At 36.0% G+C, this 22747-nt stretch overlaps 1 protein-coding gene across 1 annotated transcript; it reads right to left on the bottom strand.

The window, feature by feature from the left end:
• Positions 1-403: 403 nt before the first annotated feature.
• Positions 404-22212, bottom strand: LOC107715935 (SH3 and cysteine-rich domain-containing protein-like). Its single transcript, XM_016522197.1, has 12 exons — positions 21888-22212; positions 16518-16872; positions 11917-11946; positions 9897-9997; positions 6321-6402; positions 5862-5878; positions 5069-5150; positions 4247-4314; positions 3295-3389; positions 2362-2413; positions 894-1031; positions 404-802 (listed from the first exon to the last, which is right to left on the bottom strand). Exons 1-12 carry the CDS (start codon positions 21993-21995, stop codon positions 704-706), a joined length of 1227 nt encoding a protein of 408 aa, XP_016377683.1. The 5' UTR covers positions 21996-22212; the 3' UTR covers positions 404-703.
• Between the last annotated feature and the right edge of the window lie 535 nt (positions 22213-22747).

Raw genomic sequence — 22747 nt, 5'->3', positions numbered from 1 at the left:
AGCAAGTAATGAAACACATTCAGTGGCCCCAAGAAGTAATTGGACATTTAAGCTAGACATGAAAATTATTAGAAATCAAAACATCAAACCAAGTGGCATTTATTTGAAGGAAATACAAGTTTAGGTTTTAAATAATAACTAGCCCTGCATCTTGGGGGGGAAAAAAATCTGCTGATTTGCAAAAAATGCCTCATACATGTGAAAACCAGCTGACGACTGAACAAATAGTTGAAAACTGGCTCAGAGGAAGATAGAAATCATGTTTTGTGGCAGTTTTTCTGGTAGTTAAAGGGTAATACAGGACTTCTTCACCTTACAAATGGTTGTCAAAAAAATGCTACAAAAAGCACATCACATTTTGTGAGAAAGTGTGATGTACTCGAGGAAAACAGGCACTATTTTGGGGTTCACCACCACAACTTAGTAAGCAACAAGTATTGGATTTCATTCAGCAAATATAAAATTGCTTAGAAAAGTAAGAAAAGCTCTGGCATCATTTGTTTGCAGATGGTTTATACATTTTTAGGTGCGACTTCGATGTCCAAATACTCTTTGGAGTCACTGTACATTCTTCCATTGTCACTGAGGGAGACAGGGGTTAGAACAGGGCTGTTCTGATCCCTCCAGTGTCACCCTACAGGTGAATTCAAAGATCATTGCCCTTTTCTTTAAACTAACCATCTCTTCTCTCTGTTCTTTCACTTCATATATTCTCCAGGACGTCACAGGGCACGAATCCTCTCTTTTTCCCGCTGGCTACTCTGATGAAGCCATTGTGTTCATCCTCACCGCTGACACAAATCTGAAAGTGTGTCGATACAGCAGCATTATCAAGCTGTTTGTGGTGAGAATCCAAGTTAGAAATTATTTGAGGCTACAGCAAGTGTACTCACTTGTCCCTCCTTCAGGGTGATCTGCCCTTGCTCCTTACAGCCAATAAAGGTCCGGTTACATCTGAACACCCTGTCGCCTGCCCTCACCTGATGCGCAAAGGATGCTGGGAAATAACCTATTCTATCTTCAATCACACCCTGGAATTGTTAGTAATATAAACAAGAACAAAACTTTAAACTCACAGACACTCATCTTAAAATATACTGTTGATTTTGCAATAATTTTGACATAAATGTTGGTCCGTTTCTCACACAAAGCATCATACGGCATCAAACTTGGTACTGAAATATAGCACAAATATAGTGTAAAATACATATAGACCACTTCATTTATTTTTTATGGCGCTTGTGTCCTTTTTAAGCTTGAAAGCTTAAGTCCTCATAAATTTGTAATTGCTTGGACAAGAGCATTGAAAATGGTTTTCACATTTTCTCCTCTTGACTCAACTATAAGAATTTCTGTGAATTCAATTTTGAAATTGAATTCACAATTGAAAGGAATTGAAAGGAACCAACCAAATATCAAGCTGGCCATGTATTGTTGTTGAACTGCATTACAAATAATACGTGACCCTGGACCACAAAACCAGTCATAAGAGTTCATTTTTCGAAATTGAGATTTGAACATCATCTAAAAGCTGAATAAATAAGCTTTACATTGATGTATGGTTTGCTAGGATATGACAATATTTGGCCGAGATACAACTATTTGAAAATCTGGAATCTGAGGGTGCAAAAAAATCAAAATATTGAGAAAATCGCCTTTAAAGTTGTCCAAATGAAGTTCTTAGCAATGCATATTACTAATGAAAAATTAAGTTTTAATATATTTACAGTAGGAAATTTACAAAATATCTTCATGGAACATGATCTTTACTTAATATCCTAATGATTTTTGGCATAAAAGAAAAATCAATAATTTTGACTCATACAATGTATTTTTGACTATTGCTACAAATATACCCCAGTGACTTCAGACTGGTTTTGTGGTCCAGGGTCACATATTATACTACTATAAAATTATGAAAACATAATGTACATTTATGTATTTCTTTTTATGTACTTGTAAATTACTATTTGTGAGCATCGTTGTTTTAAAATCATTAAATTAAGGCTGAAATACACTTTGCCCAGATTTTTACCCCGATTTACAGTCTAGAGGAGTCAATGCTAGTTGCTGAAAGTCGGAGCCAGTCTGCAGATTTTCTAGCTTCAGACTAATTCCCTTTTTCCGGGAGTTTGTTGTGTTCAGCATGACTTGAATATCTGGCAGTGTCGTTTAGTGTGTGATGCCCAGTTTTTCTCCGAAACATCAACATTCTCTAGTAAAATCTGTTCAGATTTATACATCGTGTAGTGTATTCCAGCCTTTAGTGATGCAGAACGTCACATTTGGAGAGAATCAAGGTTTAACCATTTAAGTCTTTTTTTTTCCATCAAACATTCTGCAAATCTGTAATAATCTTACCTTCCACCAGTCATCATTGGAATCATCTGCCAGGATTATTCGATCTCCGGGTCTGCAGGGAGAAAGGAAGGAACACATTAGGACAAATGAAGACATTACATCCCCTTTCAATAGTAGGAAATGAATTTTGGAATTAATTTATGGTTGAAAGCTTTGATGAGGCTGTTCTGAAATTTTGCGATAGCTTCATTCCATTACATGAGGCTGTATGAAACTGCACATGTAAGGGGATTCAAAGTCAACAGTACTCTGCAGTCTAAGCTTCCTGCTGAGGTTCTGAGAAACAGACCTGAACCAAAGGAAATAAAAAAGTGCTAAAGTGAGAATGACTGTAAAGAGAAATGTGGTGCAGTCAAATTCAGCCACAGCAGGGACAATAACACAGCGGTCACAATCAAAATACCAGACCAAGCTGAATTTAACCTCTGGGAAATCCACAGGTTTATGGACTTTTAACTTTATAATGCTGTACATTTATAGTCCATGTTCGGCCTGTTATGAATAACCTAACCAGCCTGCATTTACTGCAAGGAAGAGTTACACTGGTAAAATACAAACTGTGCACCATTCACTTTCATTCATTTATCATTATCTGTTATTTATAAGTATTTTTGCAAGCTCAAAGCCCAGTGTGATTGCACCTTAATCACAAGGTCAGCATCTATTTGAACAAACATGTATTTAATAGAAACAATATAAAAGCCATCTAAGTGAAAAATTGACAAGCTAAAACAAAACAAAAATTGCCTAATCAATATTCATGTTTATCCAAGAGTGTGCTTGTCAGTGTAGGTAAGCACACAGTATGTTTTCTGCATATTAAGTCAAATATTAGTATCTGAAAGTTGATATCACAAAATAGATAAAAAGGAATAAAACAGCAGCTTGTGTCTATTTTAAAAAGCTACAAAAGTCTTTCTTTATTCTTCTCACCTCATTTCTAGGTCTTGGTTGTCTTGGGGGGTAAATTCGAACAAAGCCACATAAGTATTGAGCTGCAGTGGGTCCCTCTTCAGCTCTCTGTTTGACTAGAGTTTAAACATAAAGGGACATAAACAAGCAGAGACTATTACAAATTACATCACAAATCAACAGAAATTATGCTGAAAATGTGTGCGGGGGAGAGCGGGGCTAGTTGTTACTCGCTTTACTCCAGTTAATATTTCTCAGTCTGATATAAAGATAAATACAAGCCTTTGTGTAAAAAATAGGAATCAGAATTAAATTCTGAGTTTGGAGAATTACTTTTGATTTTATTGCATGTTTCTGTTTTTTTTTTTTATGTAATGCAATTAAAAGGAAAATATTTAAAATAATAACATTATATATAGTTATAGTTAAATAAAGATTGATTCCACAATCCAAACATTACTGGGATTTAAATATTCTCTAAGGTGGGGGGTGTTACTTAAATTTGGACTTTTTCCACGAACTCCTGGGAAATTGTGAGTTCAAGCAGGCACACACACACACACACACACACACACACACTCAACTGGCCTAAGAATAGTTCAGATGTGATTAAATCCTGACTCAGAATCATGAGTGAATGAAGTGCATCTAGCTGCCGCATATCAATGTCAGAAAGAATCGACACAACACAATTAAAATTATGACTAAGGTTCATTATAAAAAGCATGATTTTCCTCTGGCCTGAAATATCATGACCTCTGTGTCTCAAGCACTGGTGCTACACAGCAGAAATCTTTGTCACTTTAACTTTGTGTTCAATGAACTGTACGGTGCAAAAGTTCAATAGCTTCTTGGTAGTAATGATTTTAAGGTATGTGCCTATACTGACTGACCCACAGACACATGAAGATGGCTTAATAACCATTATGAATCTTATAATAAAGTCTTTAAAGAGAGATGTAGTGATGCTTACAGGTGATTCTTCTGATTTCCTTTCAGCAATATGAAAATGTTCTGTTCCATTCTCCAGGGGCGTAAAAACTAAAACACACAACAAAAGAAAAATCAATGAGTAAAACCTGTTGATCATGAGCAAGCGAGTCATGGCAGAATAAACCTTGCTTGTTTTATTTTCATTGCACAATGTTAAATTAATGATGCAGTTGTAGTGGGTCATTGTTCCGAGTGGTGGACTGATTACCCAAAAATACCACAGTTCCTCGGTCATGCTGGCACCTATGTTTGACCAGAGAATAAATATCTGCCTCTCTTCCCAGTGCACACAGTCATGGGCACATGAATTCACTGAAGCTGGGGTCAGTCTGTGATGAACCGGAGGCCACGCTGATCAAGGCCATTCATCTCCCTGATACTATATCACAGTCCAGTACCAAGCTATCTAAAGCGTGATTGACTGTGAAAAATGGGTCTGATCAGAAGCTGGCAGTTTGGAGTTAAAAGGGGGATTGTGGGATAGATGATCAGATTCACATGAGCAGTTTCTGTTGGGTCATTTTTTTCATTGGCGGGTGATTTTAAGCATACTTCGACAATAAATAGTGCTTATAAATAAATAAATTTAATAAGAAAAATGTTGAATTTAATTATTGAAAATATAATTATTTTATCTTATGATTATTTTTTAAATTTGTAATTTCTATCCTTATTTAGGACTTCGATTCCTCAAGAATGCTCAAAAAAATATATATAGATTTTTTTATTTTTTACATAACATGAACAGGGATTTTTTTTTGTCACATGATAAATGATACACTTCATGTCTGCATGTTCTTACCGTTGTCACTGGGTTTCCTGGTGAGTTGAGCTCGACTGCTGTGGGCCGCCTTTTCTTCTGGTACCTGAACCACATCACTGGACTGAACAAGTGATAAAAACACATGAATTCTCTCACATACACATGTCCTAAGAAATGTCTTTGTCTGTTAAACATGACAAGATTCATGTTAACTGCTTATTCAGAGATTTACATCCATTAAGTAAGATACAAACTTATTTTTCTTTTGCAAATAATTTGATTTATTTAATCCTGGCTTCATTCTGTCATGCTGTATGCTCTGTCTGTTCTCTCTCTTTCGTCTTATTCTCTCCCTTTTTTGGTTATATTTGCTTTAGAGAGGCATTATCTGAAGCTGACCATCACTTCCTTCCAGGGTGCATGTGTGCCTGTGTTTGTTTCAAGCAGTAAAACATTATATATTAGATTCCCTTACAACCACAGTAACTGCACATTAGATGGTTTAAACATTCACATTCACACACAGACATGACAAACTTGAGTACAAAAAAAATGTAAACTTTGTATTAAAGTATTAAAATCGAGTATAAATGACAAGGACCAAATACGTTGCCACATAACATAATGATGACAATCCTATTTTATAACAGACTGCTGTTTACAGAAACTGCATCCCTATGATAATGCCTCTAATAGAAGAATAAAACTTCTTATGAAGAGAGGAAATAATGGACCTGAATTAAGACTCAAGCAGAGAGCATCTCAGGGACATTAAATTGAATCGTCTTAAGTGTTTTATTGAATTAATCATAATAATCATCACCATTTTTACCACAACCGCTTCACTCTCTGCACAAGCAGTCAAGTAGACACATTAAAATGCATTATCAATCTTTTTAAAAGCCTAAACTGAAGCAGATCGCCTGAACATAAATGGTTTACAATGTTTACTATGACCAGTCTCACACACACACACACACACGAGCATTACATCTATTCAAACTGTCATGTGCCCCTTCAGATAGAATTGTATGCAACTTCCAAAAAAAAGCATTATTTGAATATTTAAAAATTCAGTTCACGCAAATTTTTGTTTACAGCACTTTTTAAAATTATATTTTAAATATTTTATTTAGAAACACCAATTGGAATAATGCACTTTTTACTAGGACAAAAGACATGTCAAAATACTACAAAATATCAGTGAACAGGAATGATCAAGCTGGTGATGCTATGGTATATTGTGCAGAAGTAAAAAAAATTATAAAAATGAATGCCGAGTGTTGCTCACCAATAGGCATAACCTCCCTAATGCAGCCAAACTGTTCCTGAATCAGCAGAGGGGAGCTAGAATATCTCCGAAAACCTTTGGGCTGCAATCACACAAACAGGATCAGTAAATTTTATTATTTCATTAATCCACTTTTTTATACACAGAATTTGTTTTCATGGGCATGTTTTAACCTCAATGGGAGCATGTACAAAACAAATAAAAACACAATATCCATTTATGCTAAAAAATCAAATCAAAACCAAAAATCAAAAACAGCAGCTATTCTCAACCTGAACAATTTTGCCTGTTTATTATCATGAAATAAAACCAACATCAAACACAAATGTAAATGTAAACAGATCACAAGTTATCATAACACACTAACACATACCCAGGGCATTTTTGTTGCTTTCGGTGGCTCTTTATGCTTAAGATCTGGTTAATTTCTGCAACCGTCTTAGTTACCATGCTGAAATTTCAAGATGATTCCAAGTACTGAAACGAGTGAGAATCACACCTGACTCAATATCACATGGATTTTAATGTGCTTTTTTTGGGCCATAATTTCCTACAGAGTAGGAGAGTTTTGCCATTGTAACCCTGTTAATACAGAGATACAGTTTTTGAACTAATACATCAGAATCATTTCAAACTGGATGCTGCAGTTAATTGATTCAAAACTCTCATTTAATGATTCATTTGCATTATCACTCAAAAATGTCTATGAAAGTCTCTGCATGTATTAAAATGCTTATATAGTTTGCAAATATTGCTGTTTATTATGTGTTGTCATTAGGGCATATGAAGGAAAATAATTAAACATCACTCTTCATTGTGTTCATTTTGAAAAGAACTGTGTGGAAAAAAATGCCATGAATATGAAATTATGGTTTGGTTCCTGTGAGCTATTTAATAGCAAATACATATATTGAATATGTATCAGACACCATCAAACAACTGAAAAATACTGAGATATAAATTTATATATTTCTCAGCCCTAGTATATCCACAGATAAATGTCCCTAGTTGTGTTCTCACATAAGGGGTCCTGCTTTACTGCTACATTAGCTGCTGTATTACCAGTATATATTTGATTCATGTCTGGTAAAATTGCCGTTTTGTCGTGATCTAAAAGGTTAACAACACTTTAACGATTAATACAGTATCAGTCTGATCTTAATTTCCAATAAGACCATATAAATGACTGTTAATACGGCAAATGATTTTATACCTGTAAGATATATTTACACTGAGATTCAGTGGTTCAATCAATAAAAACAAGCTCCTAAGGCTTAATTAGCATCCAGTAGCACACACACACACACACACACACACAGCCCTAAAGAAGAAGCTGGGCTCACTATGCCCTTATTTGTATTTGTTGTGTTGAGTTCAGGGCAGGGTGTCTATGCAATCAGCATTACAAATCTGCTTTGAAGACTTCTTCGTTAGCAACGACTGGGGTTGGGAACTAATTTAAGTACCACTCGAACCCAGAGACAAGCTCTCTAGTGCTACTACGTCACATTTCTCCAAGAGCTCACTGGGGAAGCGTGTAAATAGACATGTTCAGTGCTGATTCTGAAGTAGATGCTAATAAATGCATTTAACAAAAGTGCACGGTGTCTGGAAGCACCTTAAAATACCGAAGTGACACAACCGAAAAACTTCCATGTGATTAATTTGCTTAATCAACTAAAAGAACAATAACAGCTACACCATGCAATGTTCAGTTGCACATAATGGGAGTTTTAATGGTTGACTAACAATCAGGACTCAGCTCATGTCATGCTGGTAGTAAAGCACTGTTCTCTGAAAAGCACTTGTAGCTCAAAGGTTCTCACTGATCAGACAAGCCAAGAGAAATAAACAGTTTAAAAATAGCAACTTGTCCACTTTAGAGCAAAAGTGGAATTAGAGCCGAATCCTGTGGGGAGTTGTTCTCCTTTTAATCCTGACCCCCCACAGCTATATTTTCCATCTGTGAGAGCCCACTACATCATCAGAAGACTTGCTGTCTCAACCCACCAAACAGTCTGACGCACAAGCACAGCATTTTTTTTTCCCACTTCCTGTGTTGATGATCTCATAGTATAGTACTAGATTTAAAAGTGCTGGGTTCTAAGAATAAAAAATGCTGGTCAAAGGCCATTCTACCCACAGTTCTGTTGTGTTTTTCTTTTAAAAGTTGATTTTGTGGTTTGGTGTTTTTGTGAACAGTTGCTGGGTTAATTATCAATCAACAATTATACTCATGTGATGTGCAAATGTGAAATGTTTTTATTTGTCTCATAATTCCTTTTAGAGAGCAGAATGGCTGAGATAATGCAGATACTGTGTATATAATACAATTTAAAGAGGTCATGAAATGGAAAATCAAAATGTCCTTGATATTTACATATACAGGTGCATCTCAATAAATTAGAATGTCGTGGAAAAGTTCATTTATTTCAGCAATTCAACTCAAATTGTGAAACTCGTGTATTAAATAAATTAAATGCACACAGACTGAAGTAGTTTAAGTCTTTGGTTCTTTTAATTGTGATGATTTTGGCTCACATTTAACAAAAACCCACCAATTCACTATCTCAACAAATTACATGCCATGCCGAATTGAGGCAGTAATTAAAGCAGAAGGAGACCCTACCAAGTTATTGAGTACATGTACAGTAAATGAGCATACTTTCCAGAAGGCCAACAATTCACCAAAAATGTTTTTTTTATTGTCTTATGAAGTATTCTAATTTGTTGAGATTTGGTGGGTTTTTGTTAAATGTGAGCCAAAATCATCACAATTAAAAGAAGCAAAGACTTAAACTACTTCAGTCTGTGTGCATTGAATTTATTTAATACACGAGTTTCACAATTTGAGTTGAATTACTGAAATAAATTAACTTTTCCACGACATTCTAATTTATTGAGATGCACCTGTATAAGAAGTTATTCCACAATAAAAACACAGTGCAGGTTTCATACCTCAAAGCAAACTCCCAGTTTAAACATTTGAATTTTTGTTTTCCATCCTTTTGAAATGCCATCATTTGAAATCACCCCATTCGTGACCTCACGATTTTCCTCTATACATCTTTTAACATGCAAATGAAGCTTAGAGGTGTTTACATGATAGATGCATCTTGATATTCCGTATCAACTATCCCATCTTTCTTCTCTCTCACTTTTTCCAGTGCACACCAGAGAATCATTAACATTCATACTTGCACACAAATTCACAGAAGGAAAAGATAGACTGATGAATCACACCTTCAAATCACCAAAAATAACACAGTGAAGAGTAACATATCTTAACACTCACACACTACAAATCTTCACCTACTGCCAGAAAGGAACACCAGGAAAGTGATACTGCGAATTTTATGTATGGACTTGGAAAAGTTTTCTTTACAACACTATCTCTTATGTCCTATCTTAATAAGTCTCTTCATACGATAAACAAACATTGGCCAACCTGATCAACAAATGAACAAACACTGAATACTTGTTTAGTTCCTCATTCAATTTCCAAGAGTAATCAAATACCAACAAAAATAAAGTGAGGGGAAAAACACTCCATTCACAAAGTAAAAAATATCTCACCAATTTCCCCATGCATCTCTGCTGTCCAACTCGATCCAGGCACTTGTTGTGGATGCCCATCTTGCAGGCTTTGCACCGGAGGCCCAGCTTAGCATTTGTGCCTAGCAGTTGAGGTCACATTCAGTTAATATCAGGTTTAAAAGTCTTCTGAGAGCAAAAGGTTATTTGTACAAAATGTTATATTACTGTTAAACAACAGAAAGTGATCAATAAATACACGTCAGAGTTGGAAATTCCCACATGTGCAGTTCTGCTGGGATTATTATCATCCACAATTATTTCTTAATTAGCAGTTTAACATGAAATTCCATATACACTTCTGTTGGAAAATCTTATTGAAGGGTTAAAATATTATAACACTCTTAAAAATAAAGTTTCCAAAAGCACACTTTTTTCTTAGTGTGACTTAGTTTTAGTTCTCTAAAGAATGTTTTCCCACTGAAAAGATCTTTTCGCGCAATGAAAAGGTTTCACGGATTTGGAAGGTTCTTCATGGAACCAAACATGCCAATGAAGAATTTATTTTTAAGAGTGTGGGGGTGCAGTTCTGCAAGTGTTCAGGTTGCTGGTCATCATTCTGGAGTACATTTCTTTTGCTTAAAAAGAAGATCCCTTATAAGTGGATCATCAAATTAGGACTTCACAGTCCTGGAAACACTTGCAGAATCCAAACGTATAGGTAGTACTGGAAACGGGAAAATGCAGGTGTTAATGCCAAGCTGAACAGAAGCAGCTGAAGACAAACGAGAGCAAAAAACAAATGTACAAGAAACCATCTAATATAACAGCACTCCGAATTCTCTAACAAGTATTTTAATCCTACTCTTATATTTGCTCATTTTCACAATTTGATATCACCACACCTGGTGCTCAGAACATGCATTCAGAGAAAGTTTTATTGATTCAGACACTTTATGGAAGGACTTGGAGGAAGGAAGAACAAAGGAAAAACTATAGAAGGAACCTATACATGTATGCTTAGCCTGATATCAATATTTGTACAAAACATTTGTGTTCGCTTGTAAGCAGAGAATGTAGATCTCCTCCACAGAAGTCACAATGTGCAAGCAGCAAAACTCTGAAGTTGTCCATAAAAATGCATACAAAATGTAAACAAAACAAATTCACCAAGGAAGAGCATGTTATAACATCCATTCTCTGTTTTTTCCAGTAACAATGTTCTTGTGCCAAAACAAATAATAATAAAAGCATTCTTTAATCCATAAATGCCTCAGACTCCTCCGATTATGATAACTCAGGGTGGTACAGATTTAAATATTAACTTTAAAATTGCATTTATTTCTTACAGATAGTTGTGAATGATTCATTATCCAAAATAATTAGCTTTTTCACCATGACAAATTATGCAACACTTTTTGATGCATGCTTCTTTGGATGATCTTTGGGTAATGAAGAATTAATCAGGCCTAATTGCATTCAGAAATTTAAAAAAACTGCCTCTGTGCAGGATAAACAAACAGATTTTGTTGTGGTGAGACAATAAATACTAATTGCTGAAATTATAGTGTGTTAAAGTCACCTTTCCAGCTGCTTCCCAAGAGCGAGCAGCACTTTATTGAGAATAAAGCCACCTATTGGTAAAAGCCTCCACTATATCTAAGCACACAAAACAGATATTTTCATTAACTTTAAACCACCAGAACAAAGTAAACCACCATTTACAGTATATAACAACAGCATGCATAGCAAAGCTCTGGAAAACAGCACACACAGAATAACATCATATTCCTGACAGTAATGAGAAACAACAGAAAAAAAAAAAAACTATCCCATCACGGAATAAGGGTATTGATATTGACCGGTCTGGAGAAAAATTCTATTAAGCATCGGTCTGGAAAACATATGAGGAACTACTTCATCATATGCATTTCCTGAGAGTGCTGAACAAGTCATTATGAGCGCAGAAGCAGGGAGATGGTGGGTTGGGGTTGGAGGTGGGTGAAGGGAGTTATCTATTTTCATTCGATTTCTAATTCATCTTCAAACAGAACAGACTTACCGAACACCTTGCCTGCTCCCCCTTGGCAAGCTAAAAAAATTACAGGAGAGAATCCCTATTGTATTACAATTATTCCTTATAATATAAAGATAAAATGGTGGTCAAACAAGGCAACATGGCATTAGTTACAGCTCATTCAAGGTTCGTAGATGTTGATTTTTCAAAACAAACCTGTATCTCTGAAAACTGCAATGCAATAGCCTTAAAATGATTGTTCACCCAAAAATGAAAATTGTCATCATTTGCACACCCTCATGTCATTCCTAAGCTGTATGACTTTCTTTTTAATCTGTGGAACACAAAAGAAGATATTTTGAAAAATGTCTTCAAAGTGGTTTTTTGTCCATTCAATGAAAGTCAATTTCATTGTATGGGGGAGAAAAAAAACAAAAAAACATTTTGAGAAATAGCTTCTTTCATGTTCTGCAGAAGAAAGAAAGAAAATTAGTAAATGATGACAGAATTTACATTTTTGGGTGAAATATCCTTTTAACTACACAAGATCAAAGAGTAGAAATGAATATATTTCCTCACTGACTTTAAGTTAAAATTTTGTTTTGAATAATAAAATATGAATGTGAAATGATTAATAGGGTGAAAACATCAGGTCCCGCTGTTGTGAGAATGACTGTCACAGGGCTCATTTGCCCCTGTCTGCTACAACAAGCTGCTTCCAGCCATCCATCAATTAATCAGACATCACATGCTCGGTCCAGGCTCTTTCATGCCTCCCTGTGCTGATCACTTCAGCCTTTGAAAAAAAAAAATCTTTAATGCATCTTTAATGTGTTTAATGATTGAGTATTTATGTGTTGAGTATTTTTTCTTGGGTTGAGTGGTGGTACTGGGCAGAACAATCATAATGAAATTCTTCCTATTATGAAAACAACATTTACTCACAGATCTAGTTCAGGCCAAGCTTCAGTAAAATGCCTGAAAGTAATATTAGAATATTTCGTCAAAGTCATAAAATGTTTGGTCTTCATTTTGGACTTGTGTGCCCTAAAAGAACAGAGGAAAATGATTTAATCTTTCAACAACACTTGAATGCAAGCTGCATGATATGTTATGTGGACTTAATTTCAGTGTTGTTAATGTCATCAGTTGCCCAATGGGATGGGAATCCACCCACACAGACAGCCAACCATATTCCCAATATGCTAAGCCTCCTTTTATACTTTGAAATACAGCATGGCTTCTGTGTCTTTAGAAATAGATGCCTCTGCTTTAGCCAAACATGAGAGAACATCAGCATGAAAAATGTGTTTCTCTCCGATCCTGAAAATGCTTTATAAATTGCTGACTGACATTTTGAAATGAGCTCAATATCAAGTATTAGTGATACAGAGCACACTTGTTACATTTTTGTTCTGAATGAAATGCACAGTCAGTTCATGGTCAGTAAACATCTTTACAGCTGCACAACTGACCATTAAAACATTTATAAAATTCTATAATTTTACCCACACAGCTAAGTGGGCGTTTCTTCCATTTTGGCCTTTTAGAAGAGACATTTTACACAGCCTCTCTAATTAATTTGTACACTGAAATTGTCTAACAGCAAAAAGACACGCAACCAAAAGAATGATGTCATTTTTGTAATCTTTGTAAAAATAATTTTACTTAATTTCAGCTTAACTGGAAATGATCCCCAATAAGAAAAATATTCGGTAAGTAACCAACTTAAATGAAACAAACTTTAGTAAAACTAAAAATAATAATTGTTGGTTGTAATGGTTGTGATTTTTTTTTTAAATGTATATAAATAATTTTCACAAAATAAATACTGAAATGGTTTAATGTTTATTTTAAATATATATTGATTTCTATTTTATGATGGATTTCCATAGTTTAAGATTAAAAGTCTGGGTCAAGAGACAAGGGTAAAACAAAAACTACACATAAAAGGTGAAAAATATTAAAAAGTTAAAAGTAAAAAATAAATAATCCAAAATAAATGGCATGATTAAAAAAGAAAACCTAAACTCTGGGTCATAAAAGTGGTCCAAGTTGAAGTAAGCAAGCAACCAAGTTAGTAAGTAAATAAGTAAATAAATCAATAAATATTAAATAAATATGCAAACTTTTAACCACAAATCTCCTTAACTCTGAACTGGAAACTAAACAACATAGCAACAGGTCAGATATCTGTATCTTTGGTTCAAATACCCCATTCACCGCACCACTGGCTATAACAAACGAGCATGGAAAACAAAGGCACGTGATGCTAAAAAACCCAGTTAATTCCGCCATCCTGATATCTGATCCAAATGCAGAGATTTGGGTCAACGACACATGGGCTCAATATTTAATCAACCTGTAGAGATTTGGGTCAAACACAAGTGAACAGGTATCTGATCTACCTGTGGAGATTTGGGTCACACACATACAGGTGTCCTGACATCCGATCCATATGCAGAGATTTCACGGTTTATTATTTAGTAATGACCCATTAGTCACAGCAGGAAATTGAGACTCGACACACACAAGCAGAAGAACTACAGCCTCAACTCACTATTTTTTCCAGACAGTTGGTAAGAGAGATCTCATAGAATTCACCTTCCTGCATGGCAGTAATCATAATGCTGTGGGATAATGAACCGACAGATCATTCCTCATCTAATGCTGCATAAAGCTCAGGTATCTCTACATTTAGTACAAAGCTTTGAAATGCAGGATTTGGCCTCTTGATGTCCTTTTCATGAGGATGTGCCAGGATCGGATCTGGAGCCCTGCCCTCATTAGTGTGCTCTTCTGAGGGAGTGTTAGTGAGGTAAAGAGATGAGGCCTGACAGATCCATATGCCAGCCACAACCAGACACACACTTGCCCTCACTCACACACACTGTATATTCACATACAAAAACACAAAACACTACCGAGTATTCCATGTATGTGTGTGTGTGTGTGTGTGTGTGTGTGTGTGTGTGCGTTCATCCTTGTGTTTTTCTTTTCAAACAGGTGGACATCTGGCCACCTTACCACACATACACAAATTGAATGCTGAGCCACAGCCTGGTTGCCTTCTAGGATAAACGTAAGAAAGTTATTTCCCTTAACCAGGAAATTAACGTTCTTAGAATTGACAGACAGTTGACCCTGAGAGGTCAAGTAAATATCTACAGCGGATCTAAATATTTATAATTAATTATAACTAGTTATGATTAATTATTCATATTTCCCCATGAATGAGCTGATTCGCTACACCACAAATACCCTAATGCGGACTTAGCTGATCACATTATGCTCTTAAACACCACACGTACTGCAAGTAGAGCTCTTTATCTTAAAACCACCTCACTGCTTCAAATTGAAGAATCAACTCATGATTTACATGATATAAAATCCAGTTTGGACAGATGACCTTCATGGGGACATCAATATGGGGCATGAAGCTTTCGATCGGCTGCAGTACACCTCAGTTTGATTTACTTCTGTCTGACTGGCCTTTCCAACAATAAAAATACATTTTGGTGAAAGGCTTTAAAAAAAAAAAAAAAAAGAAAAAGAAAAGCCAAACCTCATTTATCAAACATTTTCGAAAAATCAGGAAAGAGCTGAGAGGCTTAAAGATCCCATATAAAGTCACTTCTCTGTACTATTTTGATGCACTTATATTGAAACAGGACATGTGGGTGGGACTTGTCTTTTTTGTTTAAATGGCCACAGCCCTGAAGAAACATGTTTTGCTATAATTTTATTCTAACTCAGACAAAAACTTCTAAACAGCAGCATTCAAAAGGAGTCGTCAATATTTTTAAATCAATTTCCAAAGAATAAAAAAACCTTGGGGTAAGTAAGATTTTAAAAAACATATATTCAGCAAAGATGCATTAAATTGGTCAAAAGTGACAGTAAAGATGTTTTATACAAAAACATTAAGCAGCACAACTCTTTTCAACACTGATAATAATAATTAAAAAAAATTCTTTAGCACCATATCAGCATATTAGAATGATTTCTGAAGGATCATGTGACACTGAAGACTGGAGCAATGGCTGCTGAAATTCAACTTTGCCATCACAGGAATAAATTACATTTTAGAATATACTAAAATACAAAACAGTATTTTTATTGTACACATTACTATTTGTACTGTATTTTTAAACAAATAAATGCAGCCTTGGTGAGCATAAGAGCATTTCTATCAAAAAATATTTAAAAAAAATCTTACAGACCACAAATCAGTGAACAGTAGAGTATATGTGCCACGTTTGGTCAGCTTTCAGGAGTGCACTCACATATGACCTCAAATCTAATAGACATTGACTAACAGCCACAATACTTCGATTTTTATCTCATGGAGTCTTTAACTCATTACGTCGTGCCACTCTATCATTGTTCACCGCTCTCTAAATGGTCATATCATTGTGTTTTGGTGTCGTCCACAGTAACAAAACATTAGTGTCTGGTGGCCTGACAGCAGATGGGTAATAGAATATTTTAGATTAAGTGTTCAGTCATCTAATCTATAATCATTATGTTAGAGATCAAAATAGGCTCCTTTGTCTAAAACACAAACACAGCTTTGTTTGTGCGTTTCCTGTGTAATGAGATTGCAAAGCTGTCGTCAGTCACAAAGATAAAACACGTCCTCTTACCTACAATCATGTGGTTGCAGACATCACAAAAATGGGGCTTCTTGAAGATGTGCTCTAGAAAGGTGTGTGCGTTGGGGTCCGCCGGGCGGGGGGCGCGGGATGGAGAACAGATTGTGATGGGCAGGTTGCCCGGGATGATGGTGGGCAGTGGAGGGGGTGGTGGAGGAAGGGACATCGCTGGGGAGGCTGAGACAGACACACCGATGATGCTCAGATGACCTGTGCTGCTGCTGACATCCGAGAGCAGTTCGGTTTGAAACTTCACATCCTCGATGGGCCGTTGGAAAAAATTATCGGCACTTTTGCTGCGAAGACTCTTGGTCTTGAAGGACAGTGAACGCTTTAGCCTCTGCAGCTGAAATAAACATAAAACAGAGTACAAAATGCATCTATTACCATCTGATTTAGACAAATGCTCAACCCCATATGGCATAAAAAACAGCCCCCAGAGCATTAAACTCTGTGATTGGGTGATTTCTGATGCTTGGCAGGTGTCAAATGAGGGCATTCTCACTAAAACAACCTCCAGATGATTATACGATCTCTCCAGCCATCATATGTTAACCCAACTCAACAAGGCTAAAATTACAGATTATTTGTGTTCATCTAACTCACTAAGCATCAAAAGGCTTAATGAAAGAGAAAACGGAGAGAAAGATGGGCTGTCATGTCTCTTGGTACGTAACCTCTTTGTGCGGTGCACATTACCCATGATATCAGTCATACACTGACAGCCCTCTAAATTAGCTGACAACACCCACCAGGACCATCTTTGCCTACTAAAAATGTCCTCTAGGCCACAGCAACTTGCACTACTTCCCCAAGTACTGTGCACAGGAATGCTATTCAAATTTGAATAAAAATGAAAAGTGCCCATTACTAAAGATTAGACAAGGGTTGTCATGCACCTCAACAGACCACATATTTAGGATTGGGGAGAGCAAATATGTGACCCTGGACCACAAAACCAGTCATAAGTTGCACGGGTATATTTGTAACAATAGCCAACAATACATTGATTATATGGGTCAAAATTATAGATTTTTCTTTTATGCCAAAATCATTAGGATATTAAGTAAAGATCATGTTCCATGAAGATATTTTGTAAATTTCCTACCGTAAATATATCAAATTTATTATCATTAGTAATATGCATCGCTAAGGACTTCATTTGGACAACTTTAAAGACGATTTTCTCAATATTTAGATTTTTTTGCACCCTCAGATTCCAGATTTACAAATAGTTGTATCTCTCGGCCAAATTTTGTCCTTTCCTAACAAACCATACATCAATGGAAAGCTTATTTATTCAGCTTTCAGATGATGTTCAAATCTCAATTTCAAAAAATGGACCCTTATGACTGCTTTTGTGGTCCAGGGTCACATATAATAGTTTAAAACTCCTCCAGTGAAAAAAAATATATACTGGTCAACAGGGCCGTCCTTAGGGGGGTGCAAATGAGGGGCCTCCCCCCCTCCGGAATGCAATCGTGAATGGACCGAGGGGGACACCAAATCCCCCAACCGGAATGGGGACATGGTCCCTACATCGCACCGGGCCCCACGTCAGCTAAGGATGGCCCTGCTGGTCAACCACAAATCTAAAATTATGTTATTGTGTGCAGGATTCAAAGAGTAAGAATTTCTTATGATTTTCCGATTTTTACTTTGACAACATTTCCACTGCTCACCATACAAAGGAAAAACATTTTTCTATAAAATTTTATTATTGTGTGTGTGTGTGTGTGTGTGTGTGTGTGTGTGTATATGTGTATACTCAGGTGTGTGTGTGTGTGTGTGTGTGTGTGTGTATGTATATATATATATATGAAAATTAGTCCAATTATTTTATATCAGCAAAATATTTTATATGTGCCAAATATTTATAGTTTTTCCACAAATAAAATTACTTTTTAAAATAAAATACAAAAATCTATAAAATTAAGTAATAGCTGAAAATTATATTGCACTAATAGATAACTCCAAGACAGCTATGAATTCATAAACACACTTTAGCTGGAAAACAATGACAAAGCAAATTATTATATAATTGGTTTATAATTTTCAGCCCATGGTTACTGATCCTTTAAAGTCAACTTCTGGCTTCCATCAGAAAACCAACTGTTTAAGTTTGCAAGACATAAAAACACGTACAAGATAAACAAATGTAAGGTTTAGTGCCATTGCAGAACTGGCCTGATCATGCAAGTGACGGTTCGATTTGCTGGCCTAACAGCCTTTGGCTATCTTTCTGGTGGGGGCTCTATGTATGTATGTTTTTTTTTAGATGTATACGTGTGTGTGAGAGGGACATATTGCCCACTTGGACAATCTTCTCACATTATGTCTCCACCAATCAGAAAAGCGAATCAGTGCAATGTGTTTAGTGAGCTGCATGCTTGTGTATGATGATGACCTATTGATCTCTGATGGCCAGCAGAGAGTGGTTGATCAATTAGTCCCTCCCTCACCGCTCCTGTCCATCAGCGCTCATAGTTCACGGTCAATTTACAGACAAAGTCCCCTACAAGCAGCTCTTCCACCTGAAATCCCTGTAAATTACATCAAATGAGTTAAGTTGCAAATGCTGTTGGTTACAAAATGGTTTTAAGTATTTACTGACATTTACAAGGCACTTGCTTTGTGGCAGAACTAACTGTAAACAACAGGCCATCAACAAAAAACACTGCCTTAGTTCAAGTCTCACTATGCCTGGCAGTTACAATAAAATTAATCAAACAGGAACACACACAAAAAACAAACGCCTGAGACTACTGCTTGAACATGTACATGTCTGGGTTTTCATTTTGAGATTTTGAGGTCAGGTTCCTCACATATTAGAAATGAAGTAATATAACGGTCAATATATTCCCTTTTGCACAGATTAAAATTTATTAATGAGGGAAATATGACCTAAAATAAAAGACCAACCAGATAATTTAAAAGAAATTTCACATAGGATATGAAGGTTTGAATTAGAAATGCACTGAAAGTACCTCTTCCAAAAAATAATGACCAGTTCTGCCAGAAAATCTCTAATCTTATACATCTATTAGAAATAAATTCTGCTGCTGTCAGCACCAAATGTGTGTCCTGCTCTACCCTGAAGGACGACTCTGAGATATGGAGCTGATTAAGGTAGAAGTCAGGTATTTTTCAGCACAAGATTGCTGTCTTTAGAGGAAGAGGGACACATTTTATTAGGCCTGCTTTACTCGTAACACATTTTTATCTCAAACACAAATGAACACAAAGCAATCAGACAAAGTGGAGAACAGAAGCACTGACAGATTAAAATTCACTTTGGGTTTTAGTCATGAAAGGTGTTCCTGGATCAGTTGAAGGTGCCATGTGGTCATGAATATGTTAATTGGGACAGATATAGCCAGATCTTGGTTTAGTAATTTAGCTCTGAGATGCTTGATAGATTAGCAAATAAAATCCCTGATAAGGATGAAATTCTCTGAATACTGTGCCCAATTCTTCTCTAGAAGTAATATCTTCATTATTACTCTAGAAAAAGGTTCAAACAAGGGATGTAAAACCCTGCAGGATGGTTATGAATATATTTTTTCATTTTGCATTCATTTTTTAGCAGTCCATTTCATCCTTAGTTGGCATATTCTCGAGTGAATTCTGCAACTGACATCCAAAAGAACAGATTTGAAAACTAACCTTTGGTCAAATCAAATATAATGTGGTTTCAGATTCTTTCCATTTCAAAAAGAATTTTCCTTTTTCAAACAATAAAAAATTCTCTTAACTTATGATCTGATTAAAAACATTTCCACAGGGCTTCAGTAAATAACATCAAATTGTAAGTGATCCCACTGCTCAAAGTAACAGCTCTCAATTACACACAAATCCCTCAAGACGCCTCCAATGAGTGAAGGCAATATTTAACACCATAATGCCATGGATAATGTACAAATTTAAAACTTTCACACTCAGACACACACAGTTTGACTGAAACAGCATTTATGGGGAGGAGGGGAATGACACAAAGTAAATCTAAATAATGAATCAGTTTCTGAATAACTACATAAATAAATAAATAAATAAAGCACTACTATCTTGCAGCATTTGATCTCTTCTGATTTAAAGACAATAAATATACAAAATTCCCAACTGGCATTGAGCTCTAAAAGCACAGTGACCTGCCCAACATTTGAGGGCTGAATGTAGAACTCTGGGCCACAGATGACCCAGAAAAACAGATGAGCTCAAACTCAGCGCCAATGTGACAAAACACCACCCGCTACAACCTCACACATCAGATCTTAAATCATACACAACACATCACACATCAAGGTTGAACTGAAAAAAAAAAATTGTATCACATATTTAGTATCAATTTCACAAATGTCCCTTTGCAATGCTAACTTTAATTAGGACTCCTATGAGCCCTATAGTAAACAAACAACTTACTATAAAATTGCCAGTGTGGGGTTGTTTCTGAATTTGGATTATGTTGTGCACAATGTTACTGTTAGACATAAGCAACAGATGCTTTACAATTTAAAATGATCAAAGATCAATTGAGTCAAATATTTCATTTCACAGGACAGGTGAACACCTAACAAAACTGGACAGTTTGAGAGACAGAGGACTGCTGTTGTAATACATGGTGAGCTAAGAACACCATTTAGAAATAAGATACAAGTGTTCAAGTAGAAAATGACTCCGTGTGAAAATTGAAAAGGGTTTACATGACAAAAAATGAGGTAGCCTAAGAAAGTAAAATTTCACCCATGTCTTAAAATGTCATGTTAGAGAATTTTAAATGACAGAATTGGTACCATCTGAACCATCTGTTGTTTTTGTTAGCCTATTGTTTTATATAGGCCCATTTATATTTGTTTACTATCTAATTCGCTATTTTGCTTTAATAAATTAAAATGTTACTTGTTCACCATTTTGAAATAAATTACTTTAAATAAAACAAGGGTGAGCAAGTTGATGGGGTGGCATAACAATTATTTGAACAAGTAAATCTGTTTAGCCTACCATAATAAATTCATGCACTAAATGTAAAACGCCCGTTTACAATTACTGTTAGCACGCCCCTCAGTAATGTTACACCATTTGTAACAGCGTCACTCTTTGTATTTGACGAACACACTTCACACTTTACACGACGGTAAGTGATAGCCTACAACTACTTTAATTTGCAGCAGATGAGTAAATTTATATTATATCAAAGTTTGAGACATACAGCGGCAAAAACAGACGCTAAAACATGTCACAACGCTCCGCGGTCTCTGTAACAGTAAAAGTGGGAAAGGACGCGTGAACTGCGCACTATATAAATCTCTGTCGGTTTGCTGTGTTTTTTTTTTGTTTTTTTTTAATGAGATGTGAGTTTCAAACCTTGGACTCCTGCTGGCTGATGGATGTGGGTGACTGGGGCTCACGGTGGTCCCGTTCGTTCTCCTTGCCCATCGTGTCCTCCTGAATCATGTTCGCTGGCGGAATCATGTTGATAACAGTTAAACCGCACCAGTCTGTCGGGTACGTCTGGGCACCAGCCGCGCTCTACATGTTGCGCTGAGCTGGAAGTTCTAAACTGCCGGATGCGCTGCGAATAAATGGTCTACAATATCGCACTGGTCTATCGACTTTCCATCAGTTTGTACATTGCATAGTAGAGACGCAGTCCACTCGAGATGAACTCACTTCATTAGAGTCAGTACCGTCCAGCAGACTGACTATATCTGACTGTCAGACTGTGGATCAGCCAATCAGACTCCGCTATAGGAGGAGTTTAGATCTGATTAATTCCCATCCTTTTTTAAATGGATCCAGTTTTGATTTTCAGTGATCAGACTGGCTGTTGTCACCTCTATTCTTATTCTTCACATTCATCCTATAAATGTGAATCTAAAAATAATAGTGTTAATGGTTAGTGCTACTGTTTTTTTTTTTTCTATTTCTGGATTGAATTGTATCTAGAGTGCAATTTATAGGGGGTTTGGGGAGGATCTGACTCCCAATTAAGGTTTACATTTTTAAGAAATTCTAAACAAAAGCTTGTGAGTGTCAAAAGATGTATTCTTAAGCTTGGGTGTGTCAAAAAGATGTATTCTTTTTACATATGTAGGCTTATAAGTGCATAGTATACAGTGTGTCATTTGGGATGCACCTTTCGATTGCAAGTTTATTCAGAGTGAGGTCAATTGAGAATTATAAAACGGATAGTTCCGGTCCTTGATTCTGATTGGTTGAGCCGC

The sequence above is a fragment of the Sinocyclocheilus rhinocerous genome, unplaced genomic scaffold (assembly GCF_001515625.1).
Source record: "Sinocyclocheilus rhinocerous isolate Xijiao unplaced genomic scaffold, SAMN03320098_v1.1 scaffold749, whole genome shotgun sequence".
NCBI classification, from domain to species: domain Eukaryota; kingdom Metazoa; phylum Chordata; class Actinopteri; order Cypriniformes; family Cyprinidae; genus Sinocyclocheilus; species Sinocyclocheilus rhinocerous.
The sequence above is the reverse complement of the archived record's forward strand: the minus strand, read 5'-3'. Positions and strand labels throughout refer to the sequence as shown.